The 18,259-nt window shown below is 34.8% G+C and overlaps 3 protein-coding genes across 3 annotated transcripts; 1 reads left to right on the plus strand and 2 right to left on the minus strand.

The window, feature by feature from the left end:
• Positions 1-4,569: 4,569 nt before the first annotated feature.
• Syx18 (syntaxin 18) lies at positions 4,570-6,170 on the minus strand. The gene is made up of 2 exons (XM_071593724.1): positions 6,059-6,170; positions 4,570-5,939 (listed from the first exon to the last, which is right to left on the minus strand). Exon 2 carries the CDS (start codon positions 5,923-5,925, stop codon positions 4,942-4,944), a length of 984 nt encoding a protein of 327 aa, XP_071449825.1. The 5' UTR covers positions 5,926-5,939; positions 6,059-6,170; the 3' UTR covers positions 4,570-4,941.
• A 43-nt stretch (positions 6,171-6,213) lies between these two features.
• epsilonCOP (coatomer subunit epsilon) lies at positions 6,214-11,040 on the plus strand. Its single transcript, XM_071593558.1, has 6 exons — positions 6,214-6,321; positions 6,401-6,564; positions 6,728-6,880; positions 7,322-7,461; positions 10,404-10,624; positions 10,825-11,040. Exons 1-6 carry the CDS (start codon positions 6,220-6,222, stop codon positions 10,945-10,947), a joined length of 903 nt encoding a protein of 300 aa, XP_071449659.1. The 5' UTR covers positions 6,214-6,219; the 3' UTR covers positions 10,948-11,040.
• A 352-nt stretch (positions 11,041-11,392) lies between these two features.
• Sirt6 (sirtuin 6) lies at positions 11,393-18,240 on the minus strand. Its single transcript, XM_071593580.1, has 6 exons — positions 18,109-18,240; positions 17,755-18,001; positions 17,489-17,612; positions 16,838-17,014; positions 15,780-15,903; positions 11,393-13,705 (listed from the first exon to the last, which is right to left on the minus strand). Exons 1-6 carry the CDS (start codon positions 18,172-18,174, stop codon positions 13,154-13,156), a joined length of 1,290 nt encoding a protein of 429 aa, XP_071449681.1. The 5' UTR covers positions 18,175-18,240; the 3' UTR covers positions 11,393-13,153.
• Between the last annotated feature and the right edge of the window lie 19 nt (positions 18,241-18,259).

The raw sequence follows: 18,259 nt of genomic DNA on the forward strand, positions 1-18,259 counted from the left end.
TACTTGCATCTCTCTTGTAGCTTTACAAAATAATGAGTGATCACTGGATTTAGAATACGGTATGAAGGCAGATCAATGGGTAGATATGAGGGACAAAATGTTTTTGAGGAAGAGGATCAAAAGCAAGGTAGAAGATGATTACCATGCAGTCTTCTTCAGGAAAGTTTTTTCTTTTTAAGGTAATCTACCAGCTAAGGTAGGTTTTTGGATGGACACAACTACCAAACAAACATTTTATTACTCCCAACAAAACACAAAATCCCTCATCCCACTCTATATCAGGTCCCTCTTCATCTCTTGAGTACTTTCTTCATCCCGTACAACATCCCTATCCTGTTCCTTCCCTTTCCTCGTTTGCCTAACATTCTCCCCTCTATTACAGTCTTCAACATCCCACTGCCGGTCAATACCCTCTTCATCCACTTTTCCTGCCTCCATAGGATTTCTCCCAACAAATCCCTCTCTTCGCCCACCAAACCAAGTACTTCCTCATTTGTTTTCTTCTCTGTCCATTTTACCTATAGTTGTGAAATTACAACACAACTCTATTGGTGTGTTGTGTAAGGATAATGGAGACAATGAATGGAGCACATGTCTGAATTGAAACTGTTGACAGCGTTGTCTTTCACAGGGGTGAATAGGGCAATTATAAGGGACTAAGGATCAGGAATTATTTCTTTATTTCAGTGATTATTCTTCATATTTCCTTTTGATGGTTGTTTGCAGCACGTACAGTGAAATTGTATTAAGCAACTTAAGGTTCTCTGAAAAATGGTCATTGAAATGAAGTGCATTAGATTAGGTGGATGGATGAATGGTCTCAACAATTATGGCTATAATTGGCCAGATAATATTTAGAAAACTACCCCACTCGTGAAACAAAGAGAGTATGGGCTATTAGCTGTGAATTTGTAAGAATTCTCTTAACCATGGACAGTACTTCACTACTGTTGTCTTCCCCACTATCAAATTTTCTCTCTTAATTCTGGTATTTCAGTCAAATAGTTAACAGAAATATTGACGTATAGTTCTTAAAAATCAATATTGGCCATAAGATTAAGACCCACTCATGACTTATTTTTTTAGAAACATTACATTGTTTCATTATTATTTGCTAATGACCATTAGAGCACCTGTATGCAGAGAAATTAAATGGTTGTATATTAGGTCGAACTGGATTTTTCTAATCAATTGCATTTGAAGTGGGATAAATTTTCTGTGTATCTGATGAGGAGTTGGTATTTTGTTTTTCCATTATATTTTTTGTTGCAAGGTTTGAGGCACATGTTTCCCTTAAGTTGGAAAAAAATTTGGTTGCTTTATAGAGAGAAATTCTCATAGAAGGGTCAGGGTAATATTTTAATAGGTTAGCTTACATTGAAATTATGGAAAACACCTATCAAACTTCAAAAAAACTGGTATGGATGGATAATCTCATGAAAAAGAGTAATTGTAGAAAGTGTTCAATATATTCAGAATTTGTAAATGCAGGAAGGCTAGTAAAATTATGGATGGGCCAGGATTCACCTTCAGGACCCCTTACCTTGAGGCACTACAGTCAGTTACAGCAAATTCTTTTGGTTTACAGGTTTTTCTTTTCTCAGATTTTAGGAACACAGGAGAATCAGAACATTAAACTTGGACAGTAAAAATTCTTTGAACTGACTGTTTCAGCCTTATTCTAATAATCTTCTCATTGCGTTTGCTATGGTATTAAGTTCACCCTAAAAGACTGAACAATATTACCTGTAAGAATTAAAAAAAAGATTTCCTCCCTTGGGAACAGGTGAAACTAATTTGTTTGGATCCAATTGTCTGATTTAACTTTCAGCAACTCTAGTAAGTGGAAGGAAGACATTTTATAAAGCCATTGAACAGCTAAAGAGGATTTCTAAGGGTAACTTCTAAAAGAAAATATAGAAGAATATTAGGGGAAGAAAAGGTAGCAGAACAATAACATAACTGGAGGAGCTGCTGAATTAGGGGATAGAAATAAAGATCTTGAAACAACAAGAGGAGCATTAGACCAAGGAAAGAAAGCTATAGTACACACACAAAGTGGAGCCCAATATAAGAACAATAAAAGTGGGGAGGAGATTACACGATAGCTGAACTAATCAAATAAGGGAGATGGTGGCCATGGGTTTTGCATATTAACTTCTCTATGTTATGTTTTAAGAGGGTACCCAGGCAGTGGATCCAGTCATATGTAAAAGATTGCGAGGATGCAGCCACTATAAGTCATTGTTTTTTAGTAAATTACCAAATCCAAAGGAGTGCCTCAGGGTTATTCTTGGTCCAGTACTTCTTTAAATTTATATTAACGGTGTGCCCTCAGTTTTAATTAGAGTAACTGGGATAAAACCAATTCTATATGCAGATGAAACCAGTAGATTAGTTTATTCAAACACCAGTAATGAATTAACTTCAAAGAGTGCATCAGGATTGTAGCTGGCAATACATTGGTGCAAAGAATATAGTCTGAAACTGAGCAATGTAAAATCCCAGGCATTATATTTCTCTATTAACCCAGTTTTCCAACAACAGTGAATAGCCAAGATATAGAATTTTATCACATCCACAAAATTTCTTGGCATCGATTTGGACTCAAACTTAACATGGGAAACCCATATAAAATGCCTTTCAGGAAAATTAAGTTCAGCATGTTTCCTCCTAAGAACTTTGAAGTAAACAGTGAATAAAGATATGCTACTAACACTTTACTATGGCCTAATCTACTCTAATGGTACATTTGGTTTCATTCTCTGGGACATATCTCCTTTCTCCCAAGTCATATGATATTTAAACTGAAAAAGAAGGCTATTTGCATTATTGCATCTAAAACTCAAATTTCATTTGCCTATCCAATCTTTCAAGAGCTTGGGCACCTACCTTTCCCATCCATATGCATCCGATTCACAGTAACATACATGAAACAAAATCTTTCAGACATCTATGCAAATTCTTACTACCACAATCACCATACCAGAACCCAGTCAAACCTGCATAAACAATATAATCGGACCAAACTCAATGGCACCAAACCTATGTAATAAATTACCAGAGAAATACAAGACATGACAGTTTAAAAGACAAATGGAGTGGAGTTGGGATAAAAATATCTGAAGATAGGGGTAATTAATGTCTAATATTAATACCTGGTTCATTTCTGGAATCAAAGAGCCAGAAAATGCTTGTTCTATTGTTTTGAGTAGAGGGTGGGAGAGATGCTAATATGGAGACACTAGAGCAGTTATCAAAGGGAGTGTTATGTTCAAAGGTGTGTTTTCGGATTGGGAGCATGCTAATCAGGGAAGAATTCTTGCACGAGTCCTGGTGGTTATTGATTTTAATATTGAGGGGTGTGGTACACTGTCCAATATAACACTACATTGTTAGAAGTACATGAGTAGGGAATCGGTGGGAGAGGGATGGGATTTGGGTTTTGAAAAGAGGACATATTTTGCATCTAGGTTTATTGCAGAGCATGGGAGTGGATTTGGGATGGGGCATGGATAAAGAGTGGGTTGGTTGATTTGAGGAGATCTGATAAGTTGGCGGGGCTTTTAAAAGTAACAGGACATTTGAGAAAAAGGTTGGGGATGGAGTTATGGCTTTTGAGGATAGGGTAAAGGTTTTTTAGGTTTGATTTCAGAGACCCTAGACCAGGGAAGTACAAGGTAAAAATTGAAAGAGGGTAGGTAGGTTTTGGAGTCTAAGCATGTCTTTGAATTCTTCTGTTTACAAGGGATTCAGGATAACCTCATTAGAGGAGGGAAAGGTGTAGATTTGAGAGGAATTTATCAAGAGAGTCAGGGTGATAACAGATTCTGTGTTCACTTTTGTCAACTGTTTAAAAAATTGACAGTATTCTAGTGTGATAGAACTATTTTTATCATGTTAATTTTAAGCCTCTCAGGCTTAATTTACGCTGAACAAAATTTTGTTCAAATTATATATTTTATACACAGGCAAGGGAAATAGTTCAGTGAAGACCTACCATATTGAGAAAAGTTTTTTAACAGCCATTTGAAAGAGCAAAATTTCAGGGCTGATAATAAATGCATCCCTAGTGGTTAGTATTAAATTATGAAGACCTAATTTAATTTAATACAAATTTATTAAAAAATTAGGGAATGGAGCAGAAGTCCCAAGGCTGATAATTAATCAATAAGTAATCGACACAATCCAGTCAAGAACATACAATGAACTAACAGTGAATTACTCTGGCTATGAATGACGTTTTGAAAGGAAGACCAATATTACATTATACTAAAATATATGTAACAGCATTATTTTAAATCAAACACTCATTATTTTAACATTGAATATAAATAACACCTATCCAGCCAAACTTGAGTTTTACATCGAAATAAAATATTATGGGAACATAGAAAGGTCTCAAACATAAATATTTCCCTTATCTCCAGTTTTTCCTCATTATAAAGAAATTTACTCAGCTTAAACCTTGCATAATATTGACACAGATGCGGACAACTCAGTGTCTTGAATCAAATTTTGGTTAATAAACACTTTTGTTTTATATTTAGAAAATAAAAGTGGTACAAATTCAAATTAAATTGTATTTTTTGAACAACAAGATTATACTGCACTCATTGACATAAAATATTTTCTTACAATCTCTTGGCTAAATGTGAATGGTTGAGCCTCTAGACTACCTTTCCAAGCAAGGTATGCAAATGTATTTCAGGAAAACTGAAAAGGACAACTAGTAAACCATTCTGCATCACAGAAATGCTCAACAAAAAATGCACCAAAGTATTCATACAGTTGATACATAAATAATTATCAACAAAAGGCATAATCCAAAATCCATTCAATTTGCTCAGTCAAACCTAAGTTATAAAACCATCTTTCAAAATCAGGTATTTAAACAAATATATTACAAAATGCGTTTTGTGCAAGTTACACGGCATTGAACTAGTCATTGTACCAGTCCAAAAACAACAGAGAAAATGACATGACTAACAAAAAAAATAAGATCCAAGCACGAAGATCCGCATTTCCTTGGATAGCTTTCCTTATTTGTTCATTTGCATCTTTAACATTCTCCGATGTCCCAACAACGGTGTTGGATATTCGATCAATTTCCACTTCTTGCTGAAGAACTTTTTCTGTGAAAATTTCTTGAAGCTCTGCAATTTGCACTACCTTCGTTTCAACCTGTTTAACTTCTTCTGTCATACTATTGAGTTCGTTTAGCAAATGCGCATTTTCCAACTCGTACATCTGCATTTCCTCCTGTGACAACTGATCGTCTTCGATAAAAGGAGAGTTTTCTTGATTAGCATTAACTCCAGCCGCCGAAGTTCTCCTCACCGACTTCACATCAACAGGCTCATTTAGACTGGTTTCCGATTTCACGTTTGGAGGGTTTGAAATACTAGGAACTGAAAGTCTACGACTGTTAGGTTTCTCGAACTCCAGTCTGGACAGTTTTTTTAATTCTAAAGTTCTTTTTACCCTAATAGCTTTCTGTTCCGAGTAAATTTTACAAACAGCTTTCAAATAATTCTCCAAGATATCCAGAACGGCATGCCTGTGTTCAGCAGTCTGAGGAGAGTCCTTAGTTTTAGCAATCTCCTTTTTCAGTTCTTGTATGAGATGAGAACATGAGCTCATTATACTTTGAGCTCCACTGTCTATCTTATTCCTTTCCATATCAGACATTCGTGGCTGGTCAGATAAATGACCGGCGAAATTCAAATACGCCTTCCGATTTTCCAATAAAAACTCTTTCAAATATGATATATTTTTTAGTATCTCACGAGCTTTAACCATGAACTCATTCTTAGTCCTCGTAGTCAAAATCCTATTTTTATCGGGATCCGAGTTCAATCCAAAAGCTTTATTCCGAGTTCGTATAGTCTTGATACATGCTTTGAACAGGTTGGTATTATCCATCTTCGAAAATTTGCCTGTAATGTAGAAGTTAATGAGTAAACACTAAGCCCCTTAAAGGAAAATCTGAAAATTAAAAACCGTAAAAAAAATATCAAGACACATTTTCAAGGAAATAGCACAAGTATATAAATACCTATATATTAATCGGTGGTTGTATTCTTATGTACATGACAAGAAAGAACGAATTCGGGAGGAAAAATTCTGTTCTTTTTTGATTACGAACCCAACACAACCCAGTGCGCAATGACAAGGTGGGGTCAACATGCGCTTTAGTTGGACATAGGAGTATCGAAAATGGCACGTCAGCAAGGAGAGGTTGATGAATTGTTTGATGTGAAAAATTCTTTTTATATTGGCAATTATCAACAGTGTATTAATGATGCCCAGAATGCTAAGGTATGGTGTGATATAGCTTCATCGGATTTGATTCTATTTTTAATTTTTGTGTTGCTGAACTAACTAAAATATTATACAGGTATCATCGCCGGACACTCAGTTGGAGAGGGATCTGTTTATGTACAGGGCATACATAGCACAAAGAAAGTATCGTGTGGTATTAGACGAAATTCATGGAGCTGCGGCAAATGAACTTCAATCCGTGAAATTATTGGCGCAATATCTGGCAAACCCATCGACAAGGTATGTACCGGAATAGCCGCATATTAAACGGTTAGTTTAAATGAATATCTCTGATTTAACTTGGGATTATTTATTTATGAATGGGATATGGTAGAAACTTAATTGGCAGAAAAAAATAATAGATTTCTTTATTATTAAAAATTGTCTTTACGTTTAATTTCAGGGATGAAATAATAAACAACATTGACAAGAAAGTGTCTGGAAGTATTAATTATGGGGACCACATATTTTTAATAACAGCGTCAACAATTTATTACCATGAGCAGAACTATGAATCTGCGCTCAGAGTCCTACATCAAGCCGAACATCTTGAGTGGTATGCGCATATTTTTCGATATTATTTTACTTGAATGCCAGAAATGGCGGTGAGTTAAAATGTAAAGGTTATCTGAAAAAAATATACACGAAAAATGAGCACTCTTGGACACTAGGTGGTTTTTCGTTAGACGGGGTAGGAGTGTGAGCTTTGGTAAGACAGTCACCCCCACAACAAAACCCAATAACGATAACTTTTCTTGGTCAGTCACTGATAAGCCTACTTCTGATTAAGTCATTCTTAGTCCTGTATTCCCTTCTTAATCTATATGTCCAATTCAGCATACTCATCTAAACCACTTTTTTTCCTCTCCTGGGTTTGTACAATTCGTCCAATCTGTACACCACAGAGAAAGTTTATATTGAAAACTTTTTGTCATTTGTCATGCCTGAGGGGATTTTTTTATTAATTGTTTCATTCAAATTCTTATATAATTCCCAGTCTGGCGTTTTGCTTGCAAATCTACTTAAAAATGGATCGGGTTGATTTGGCTCGGAAAGAATTGAAAACCATGCAAGAGAAGGATGATGATGCAACATTAACACAGTTGGCTCAAGCATGGGTTAACATAGCAATGGCAAGTATTAATTTTAATTTTATATGGTATTTTTAGAAGTTAAAGTGGTTCCTTATTTTTCAAATTGTGGGTAAGGCATTATTTCTTTTTATGGAAAGTCATCACTTGAGAACGTTAAAGTGATGATATTCCTTGGTTTAGTGCCACATCAACTGCATTTTTTTAGTACCAGTTATCTATTATGATATTTTTTAAAAGAAGTTTAGGTAGGCTTTGTGTGGACATAAACTAACTACTGTTACAGTTATTTATCACATACCAAGACAACCTGACACCCCACCCTACTATCAAGCCTTCTTCAATTCCTTATGCATTCTATCTCATAAAATAAAAATTTCTCATTGCATCAACTTTTAAAATTACAGATATCTAATTTATTTAACTTTTGTATTATTGATACATTCTTAAAATTTTGGTAGGTTTTGGATGGACAAAGATTATCAAATTGTGCAGCAATAAATTTCTTTACCTCTCTTGACAAACCATAACCTGACATCTGGCAGAAACAATATACTCTTCTTCAATTCTGCATACCGCCTTCCTATGTTCATCACAGTCTTCTGTATCTCATCAACAATCAAAATTCTCCTTATCCATTTTTCCTGCCTCATTTGGGCTTCTCTTTATGAACCCCTCTCTTTCCGCACCATGTATAGCCCTTTTTCTTTTCTGTCCATTTCACCTTCTTTATCCTTCCTTGCACCCACATTTCAGAAGCCTCCAATTATCCTTATTCTTGCTTCAGCAACCATGTTTCTGTGTGATACAAAACCATACTCACATGCTGTTTTATTTCCCTATTTATTGTTCCCATATGTTCAAATTTTTCCAAAATGGTACCCAGCTCCCTTTCCTTATTCTGGATTTTCTCTAGAGCCTGTTAATACTGCTTTCTTATTATTTTCATTAAAGCCTGTTCATTCCATCTCCTTATCCACATTCCTTGTTTTTATCCTCTTTAAATCAGACATTAAACTGTAATAGTAGTATATTTTGACCTGAATCCATGTGGGTTCTCTGGAAACTTCAAATTAATAATACCATTCCTAAATCTGTGCCTAACCACAGTAGAGTCTTTAACTGTTGTAATTTTGAATCCGTGGGCATTTCTCATGTTTACAAATGCCTGTTGTGATGTTTAGAACAAGTGTTCATTATGATTAACCCCCGCCTCCTGTAGAACTCATATAGATTTCTCCCTTTGGTCATTCCTGGTTCTTAAACCATAGTCCCATACTACACTAACATTTCTCCCTTTGCTTACTGCTATGTTCCAATTCCCCATCACTATCAAATGTCCTTTCAGGAGCTCCTGCAATTATTTCCTTTAATTGATGGTATACCCTGTAGACTTCTTCCTTCCAATGATTGCTTGATGACCTTTAGAATTGAACAATAACAAAGCTCATTCATTTGGCTTTTACTTCTACTATTAATATTCTATTATGAACCTTCTATTTGCTTGCAATTCTTCTTCTTACCTTTTTCTTTCAACAGTAATGCTATCCCTCGCTAGCTCTCTTCCCCTCCACTTCACATTATTCAATGTATGCCACTTTAGTAATGCCCCTTATCATTCAATTTCATCTTGTACCTACTTAAAATATCTGTTTCCTCACTCCATCTCTTGATCGATATTTTTTAGTATTCTTGCCCTCAGCCTTTTCTTAACATTCCATCTTCAATCTAAATAGTGTGTTCCTTTATCGTTTTTATCTTCTGTACTGCTTCTGTTGATATCACTGTGCAAGGATAGTGGGAGATATTGGTCATCAAAGTCTTTCCTCGCGATTCTAATCCTGCCAATCATGACACAAGACCCATTGGGTCAAGTCTCATAATTGCCAGGGCTCATGCTAATAATTTTGTCCATCATCAACCCATGGAATAATAATTTAGTTGGTTCCCATTTCCTTGGTCAATAGTGTTTTAACGTGACACTATCACTCAATGGCCACCTTACTGGGGTCAGCCTTTGCAGCCACCTCACTGAGGAACAGATGCTACTTGAACTACGTTTCGTCTGGCTCCTATCCTTTGACCTATTTTGGTGAACCCACCAGGAACAATTATCATCGCTCTTGCCAGCACAGCTCTAGGGGGTCATCATAACACACAAGGAAATAATAGCCTTGAAGAAAAAAAATTCACATGAAAGTTGGCTCTCTTCCCAAAGAAGTAGTTCATGGGCTGGCATTATAGTAGTTAAAGTTGTTGGCAGAAAATTGAGCAAGAGAACTATAGCCTACTCTCTCTAACATTCAAAAGGCCGTGGCTTAAAAAATAACAAGAAAGTAATATCCAAATACCTGTTGGTGTACAAGTATACTAACAGGTATTTAAAAATAGTTGATACTGCTGGTAACATTTTATACCAAGGTGTCATGATCTCCAAGAAGGTATGTATTGTGAAATACAGTACAGTCCAAAATAAAGTACCTGTAGCTCTTGTGAATCACTTAGTACAGAAAAAGAATATGGGATAGAAATTTTTTATGGAGAGCAAAGTTTAATAGCAACATTATGAGTCAGCAAATCACATACGGACAAGAGAGACCTGTATTTGTATTACTATGTTACTTTGTATTCTTAATTTCATTAAGAGAGAGCTGAATTGGAATAGGCATTGTCTTATATTCATTGCACCAGCAGAATTCCTAGAGGTTTTGAAAGAGAGGTGGTAACTTTCCCATCATGTTAGCAAATAGCATTGTTACTCATAACTGAGACTCCACAAAGTTGAAGTAATTGGGTTATGACACAAGGTGATTAATAACCAAATTAATCTTAAATGTCCATGGGTAAAGTAAACATCCTAAAATTGGTCCTTTTAGCTTTAATGAATTTTGGATTCATGGCTAATGTTAAGCCCTAATTAAATTAGTATAGTTACATCTATGTATTTTATGTCTATAATAATAAAAAAATCATTTCCCTTTTAGGGAGGTGAAAAGTTGCAGGATGCATTTTATATATTCCAAGAAATGATTGATAAGTATTGTTCAACTCCACTGCTGTTGAATGGACAAGCTACTTGTTTTATTGGGCAAGGGAAATACAAAGAAGCAGAGAGTGCTCTTCAAGAGGCCCTGGATAAAGATAGCAACAACCCGAGCACTCTCATTAATATGATTGTTTTGTCTCAACACATGGGGAAGCCTCCAGAGGTAATTTTTTATTTAAAAGTCTACAGTGACTGTACATTTTCCTAGAAGACTAAATTACTGCATGCTTCTGATTAATTCTTAATTGCCCAGCATTTTTGTCTTGAAAAAGTGGTGAGAATGTCTGGCACCTTTAGAAATGTTATGAAAGTTTTGTACAATTTCATGTTAATGACTGTCCAGAATTCTTTCTTTTTTAACAGGTTTCAAATCGATTTCTCAGCCAACTTAAGGATTCCCATGCTGAGCATCCCTTTGTCAAAGAATATCAGCATAAAGAGAATGAGTTTGACAGGTTGCAGAAACTCTATGCTCCATCTGCATAATAATTCCTACACATGCCAATGCATTTAACCCCACACTTTTAATTGATGTATAAGAATGTTAAAAATAAAAATTGAAAACGTGTTCATAAAGATTTTGCGATCTATCATTGACTCAAGTTAGTCCTTCATGTTTGATGATGATTAATGATACACAGGAGTCATAGCCACTCCACCCCTTACACATAAAAGTTTCAACAACTTTCAAGTTACATTCAGCCAATATCTGTCTACCTGGCTTTCCAAATATAGCCGAAATCAAATGGGACATGTTCAACCATGACGTCTCATCTTTATACTAACTAGGAATAACAGTTATCTCAGAAATGATGAATATTTTGAAAATGCATACTACTTACTATTCCTCACTAAAGAAGGAATCTATATTCTGTGGCATTATGCTTTCCCAAGGTTATCAGGATTTTCAAGTTAATAATAAAGTTTCAAGTTTTCATGGACAAACATTTTAATTACCCTGACTTTTCCAAATTTTCCATGCTGCCCTTTTTTTCAACAAGACATATTAGCAGATGATGATCTAATTGGATTTGAGTTTTAATAATTCAAATCATTTTATTTTATACATCATATAATTGATGTTTTAACATCACCATTGTAGTTGCAAAAAGATTTAGTTCACTATTTTAAAACATGACGGCAATGATGCCAGCCATATAATAAAATTCTTTTTTCCCCTAAATCAAAGTCTTGATATACACCAATATGCAGTAATCTTGGAGGGAATCAATGCACAATTTTCCTAAATGGGGAAAGTTAATCACAGGTATACATTTCACATCAAAAGAATCAAATACATAAAACATAAACCATTACGTACTTCAGATTTCATAAAAACATTACCATTAAAAACAATCAAAATAGCACTTAACAGATACAAATATCAAAGGTCCATGATACTAACTCGGGTTATAAATGCCCTTGAAGAGTTAAGTGACCAAAGGATACTCAATTTTCATTAGGACATTGAGATAAACGACACAATTAGGAACATAGTCATAATCTAGTCATAATTATTGAACATTGATAAGCAATTACATGTCACACTTTATCACAATTGAGATACATACTTCTAGAAACTTCAACATTTCTATCCTAACATTTAAAAGAGGAATTGTACAAATTTTATGAAGAAAATGGCAGAAAATTACAAAAAAAGTGAAATATGTCAGTAGGAATGGTCGCAAGGAAAAGGAAATTAGTGAAAGGGGTTTTTGGTAATGAAATACAGTAACAACCTGACAATTGGCAAAATGATTTAAATCATGGTAGTCTTAATTTGCTAAATTTCAGTTATTCTTGTGCACTTCAACTAATCAGCTGGTGCTAACACATTTAAAATGCCACTTAGTTGCATGAATTCTGAGAAACGGGGAAGATATAAGAAAAATAAATGGAGCGTATGAATCATCTATCCAGCTAACAAACATTTTACACAATGTGAGCAATTTCTAGGATGGTCAAACCACGGGTAACATTATTTGATAGCATATAAGAAATTCAGTTTTGAGCATGGTGCCTTCAAGCAGCCGTGAAATTATCATCACAGATCTGTATACAATCGAACACATATCAATGCAAGACCTAATTATCAAGTGCACAATTACAGATCTTCATTATCAACTTACGTTATTTATTGCTATTGACAAAATACGAAGTTGGTATCACTATTCTTCAAAATGTATACTATGGAACCCAAAAAATATTAGTACTAGCAAAATCTGTGATCACTGTTCCCCAGAAGACACCCAAAGGTTCTGCAGAAGAAATTACATTATGCTAGAGCAAGAATGGGATAAAAAATAATTGCACCAATGGTCTTTTTTTTTAATGTTGTCATCTCATTCACATTGCTGTCGCAGAAATATTCATAGTCTATGAGAGGCCTTGTATTAAACCATTTCACTCAATTTCATTCCCTGTATTTTCACTCAATTTTTCTAAATTTGGACGAAAATTATATAAAATATGATGTCTGAAGAAGAGGGCTGAAATATCACACTATTTAACATAAACTTAAAAATAATAATACAATACCTTGCCCTTTTTACCAGGATCATGTGACTCTAGGCTGACCATGCAGCCTATGTAAATAACAGGTGATTTTTCCATTAGGAATGCTTACAAATGGTAGCCATATAACAACAGAATGAATACACATAATAAATTACAATCACTAATGCAGCTAACATTAGGTAGATTCTCCTAACTTCACAGGACCCTTAGATTCTGCAATGGAAGTTGCCTGCATATCTTCTGCAATCGGGGGGGAAACACAGTCTATTTTCATATCTTCAATTTCTTCCTTAATCACAGCATTAGGAGGGGTCACTCTTTCATCTTTGACCAGTGAATTATCAAGCATGGTCCCATTTCCATTTTCTGACTCCTGGCTTGCTTCAACATTTTCAAGCTTTACATTTTTAACTTCTTGGTCAGAGGCATTATTTTCCTCTGGGTCACTTTTCACTACATCACAGCAACTTTCACAGTTCTCTCTCTTTCTTTTGGGTCTTACAGTTTTCTTAACCTGACGAGTTTTACGGAAATTTTCATATGTCACCCGCATAACTTTAACCCACTTATCCTGAATTGTCCATTCAATTAGTTTGTTACTAGACCCTCTTATTCTTGTGGGATCCTTTTCTACATTATAAGATGCAGGGGTTATATTTAATAACTTCATCAACTGCATCATAAAATTGTCCACATATGTGTGAATCATGAGGTCAGCCTTCTTGTCCTGCAGATTAAAAATTCCATCATTTACTTTTTTCATAATTTTAAAATGCAGATACAGCAAAGAAAATATAAGCCAAGACTTCGATATGTATTGTAGCCTTATATGAGTCAGAAACTTGATATTTGAAGAAAACAGGTAAGCAGAAATTAGATTCTTTTGAGTTACGAAAACAGAAAAAAAATATCTCTAAGAGAGAAAGATAAGCAGAGATGAGTTTGATAGGGTTAGAGAGGAGAAGCTATTAGAGAAAATTTAAAAATATGGAACAGATGAAGGTGGGGGTAAAAGATTGAACAATGGAGTGAGAGAATGTTGGACAAGTGGAGAAATGGGACAAACATTTTGGGTGAAATAAAGATAGCAAGAAACAATGATGAGTGAAGATGATAACAGTGTGTGCAGAAATTTATGTTCAAACTTGTATTAAAATATTGTTTCCTTTTTGAGCTTCCTAAGAGCTTACCTTCAGCTTATATTAATTGAAAAATGAGCCGATCATTTTATAATTCACATCCATAATTACCATATTATTTGAATATTGCAAAAATGACCAATGCAGCTTTTGGATCAGTCAACAATCCCCAATATCTTGGATGTAGGTTAAACTTTTGTTGCTATACCCACCCCAAACATTAGAAGAACCAAAAAAAAAACTATTTATGAGTCACCTTTGTTACTACAGGACCCTACTGCCATATATACTATTCTTTGGTAAATGTGCTTATAAGGCAGCCAATAAAGATTTTTACTTTAAACTTCATGAAACAGAAGAGAATGATTGAAATGCATACATATAAAGGTAAAAGAAGTACGATATAAAATGAAAACTCCTATATCCCTAATAGGCTTGTGTATTGTGGCTATAGGAGTTTTCATTTTATTTTGTTAATTTACGGGGCCATAAAGCTCAAAATTCCTAGATTTTAAAAGAAGTATGGAATAAATCAATTCCTAAAAGTTTCTCAAATAACAAAAATCAGACTAGTTAGACTTCGGCTACCACAAACTGGAACTGTGAAAGGTTGGTATGTCACATCTGAATTATTGCAATAAAATATAGCCCCATACAGGGCTATATTTTATTTTAATCATTCAAAAGACTGTAGCATAGAAAAATTACCATTGGGCTATTCTTGCTTTCATTAGATTATGGACTCAGGAGTATTCACTCGACAAAGTTTCCATTTTGAACATATGTATCTAAATGAAACAGTTTCTGGCGTCACTTGGTGGAAATTCTTCATATTGAAATTAAATTTAAAATACTTCGCCTTTCCACATAAACCACTTTTATTACTACCTAGGTTTCGTTATGGTATAACATCATCAGGTAAAAATACAAGTCAAACACAGTATATATAGTTCTGGACGGAAGAGGAATGTTAACATTGAAAATTAGCGGGCTGGGAGAGGGATTGTATTGTAACAATGTGACATTGTATTGTATTGTAACAATGATTGTAACAATGTGTATTGTAACAATGTATTAATTCCCTCTCCCAGCCCGCTAATTTTCAATGTTATCATTCCTCCTCCTCCTCCGCCCCTCTTCCTACACCTCAACCAATCCTTGCTTTCCTACCTCCCTCCTCTTCCCCTCCATCCAGAACTATATATACTGTGTTTGACTTGTATTTATACCTGATGATGTTATACCATAAAGAAACCTAGGTAGTAATAAAAGTGGTTTATGTGGAAAGGCGAAGTATTTTAAATTTTAATTTCAACACATGTATCTATATGATCATTATCATGAAGACCTATAGCAAAGATACAGTCTTGGTCAAAGATTGGTTGGAGAAAATTTCACTTCCAACAATGTTTGTAATATATTTAACATAAAAGGTACACACAAATTTCCATCATTATAAAGAGAATGAACAAAAAGTACACACTTCAGAGGTAGACATTTCACTATTTGAGCAATTATTTTATAAATCCATTGCCATTTATATAATTTAAAATTAATTTACATGAGCTTCAGTCATCACTGATGTGCTTGTTACTAAAAATTTTCACATCCAATCAGTGTGACCCCTAAAAATAGAAGTTACGTTTTAGCTGAGATTTTTACCTGTTTAGTCGGCTGCAGATTGCAGATGACCAGCCGACCATCATGCTTCTTTGCATGAGTAGGTAGGTTTCCACTTGGTACAATTTGCAAGGTAGTTCCGAGGGCTATACTAAGATCTGCAATACTTGACAAGAAATAAAGCAAAATGGTTAACTGCATGATGGAAAGCTCAACAATTCTGAGATAATATTTTGCTGGGTTTGACATAAAATATGATCCAACACATAAAAATGCCTTTGAAACTCATAAAAAGGTTACTGTTCAAATAAGCACACTGTACATGGAATTAGGATTAATTGTAGATGGACATTAAATCTTCCAAACATAGCACTCATTAAGGAAAATTATAACTTTTAAATCGAAATATAATTTTCAACAGCCAATAGAAACCAAAAGTCATGGAATTGGTGTAGTATGCCCATTTAGGAAGGGTGTATGGGCCACTAATATGGGTGAAAGAGCAGTTTGTGTCTGTGGATCCCTTCCTGGATAAAGGATTCTCTTTAGCTGACATGAAAGTTTTGCTGAGCCTCAAGTGGATTAAAAAACAGAGGGTCACAACAAGGGTTTCTCTAGTTAGTATCTCTGCTAATCATAAGCCCTTAGATCCCCTAATCCCCTTCTTTCTAATCCTTTAATGCCCACTTTCTCCTCCATATAACGCATCTCAAAGCCACAAGCTTTGCCTATGCATATATAATCATAATTTTTTAAATGAATTCAATGATGTATTCGACTGTTACAGCATGCATGAGGTGTAATACAAGGGTGGTCTGAAAAGTTTCTGACCTCAGAAAATTTCAGAAAACATGTCTTGTATCTTCGTTAGGTCGGAAACTTTTCAGAACACCCTCGTACATACCATTTTCCATGTAATGCCTCCTTTATTGACAAAATATTGGGCATAAAACATGGCTGGGGCTGTTTTGGATTGCCAGCATAAAGAATAGAGTCAACAATAAACAATGAATCCATATCTCAAATACATGACTCTTGGAAGTATATGTACTTAGTAACTATGGACACAGTAAAAACTTTAAAATAAAATGAATTCATACCCAGAATGGTATTCAGCCAACTTTAAGTCTTTATCTGGGAGATGCGCCTCCCAATCAAGGATTGTATCACACAGATGTCCTCGGCAAGGTCTTTTATTTCCTGAGAAGGCCATTGGACAACTGACACCATGATTTTTCTGCCCCACACTCTTTGTTGCATTGCTGCGCACATATTGCCTGATGGAAGATCAGAATTAATTCACATTGAAATACCAGGTGCATTAAAAATATTAGCATATCTGGTAGTATTCTTTCATAGTCTCTCCCAATGAAGAATATATTTTTATCAAATTAATGTTACATTGATAGAAATGCTCATAGATTGTTGGAAGATTTGAAAACCAAAAATGTTTGCAATACATTCAAATAAAAACATATTCACAGTTAACTGCAGTATAAACAGTACACAAAAAACTATCTTCTGATGATATATCTTCTAAAATGATATTTTACATGAACCCGTATCAAAAAGGGTGCATATAAATTTGATAGCAAAGAATTCGTCACAAACAAAACGAATTCAGTGATTACAACTTCCTGCGAATGCATTTATTAGAGTATATAACGTATGAAATGGAGCGCCTTAAGAATAACCCACACATCGCATTGATTTATGCACCAACATGCAAAATGTTTCATAATTTTTGTTACCTATCGCATCTGTCACACTCATCAATGAACATATTTCCATGGAGTTCTGATATGAAAGATCTGGGTAAGCCTGACTTCAAGTGCAAGCCATCAATATTTTGACTTACTATGTATTGAACTTTTCCTGAAAACAAACATTAACATTCTTTATTTCAAATGGGTTATTGTTCTTTAGTGGCGTATTTCATTGTTAGATATATTAATACATATACATCTGATGAGAGTAAGAAAAAAGTTAAGGCTCAAGTAATACAATAATACAATACCGTGTTGCACTAAGGAGACAAGGGCCATATGTGTGTAAGTTGGAACTGCGTCATCAAATGAGGTATTAATATCAGGCTTCAATCCTTTTTCTTCTAGAGTCCACACCCCATTTGGACCACGGAAATCTGGTATCCCTGCTGAAGTACTAATTCCAGCACCAGTGTGCACAACTACATGCTTCGAGTTATTTAACCATTCTGCCACTTGCATTATCTTCTTCTGCACATCTTCCTCGGAGTCAAATTTCTACAGGAAAGCGGATAAAATTCATTTTCAATTGATCACTGTTACCAAGCTAGTATCGGTGCTTGTTTTATACATGCAAAATACCGCACAATATAATTCCTTTTCACCTCTGATAAACCCAACTTCCCCTTGTACTCGTACGGAGATAATCCATCGGCATAATTACAAGACATTGATAAAAAACTAATTCCAATTGCTAGTTGACAATCGATCTCACTGGTTCTGACAGGTAAACAAAAACAAACCCAAAAACACCAG

This window comes from Hetaerina americana, unplaced genomic scaffold (assembly GCF_022747635.1).
Source record: "Hetaerina americana unplaced genomic scaffold, ioHetAmer1.1.p SCAF_6, whole genome shotgun sequence".
NCBI lineage: Eukaryota > Metazoa > Arthropoda > Insecta > Odonata > Calopterygidae > Hetaerina > Hetaerina americana.

What these genes read in the sequence shown, in the direction of transcription:
- Sirt6 (XM_071593580.1), bottom strand. Translation starts at nt 18,174, where the DNA reads ATGTCTTGTAATTATGCCGATGGATTATCTCCGTACGAGTACAAGGGG. An exon ending in GGAAGTTGGGTTTATCAGAG is followed by an intron (nt 18,002 to 18,108) that starts GTGAAAAGGAAT and finishes GCTTTCCTGTAG; the next exon opens with AAATTTGACTCCGAGGAAGA. An exon ending in TTGGCTGAATACCATTCTGG is followed by an intron (nt 15,904 to 16,837) that starts GTATGAATTCAT and finishes TTTCTTGTCAAG; the next exon opens with TATTGCAGATCTTAGTATAG.
- epsilonCOP (XM_071593558.1), top strand. Translation starts at nt 6,220, where the DNA reads ATGGCACGTCAGCAAGGAGAGGTTGATGAATTGTTTGATGTGAAAAAT. An exon ending in CAAGCCGAACATCTTGAGTG is followed by an intron (nt 6,881 to 7,321) that starts GTATGCGCATAT and finishes TATAATTCCCAG; the next exon opens with TCTGGCGTTTTGCTTGCAAA. An exon ending in GGTTAACATAGCAATGGCAA is followed by an intron (nt 7,462 to 10,403) that starts GTATTAATTTTA and finishes CCTTTTAGGGAG; the next exon opens with GTGAAAAGTTGCAGGATGCA.
- Syx18 (XM_071593724.1), bottom strand. Translation starts at nt 5,925, where the DNA reads ATGGATAATACCAACCTGTTCAAAGCATGTATCAAGACTATACGAACT.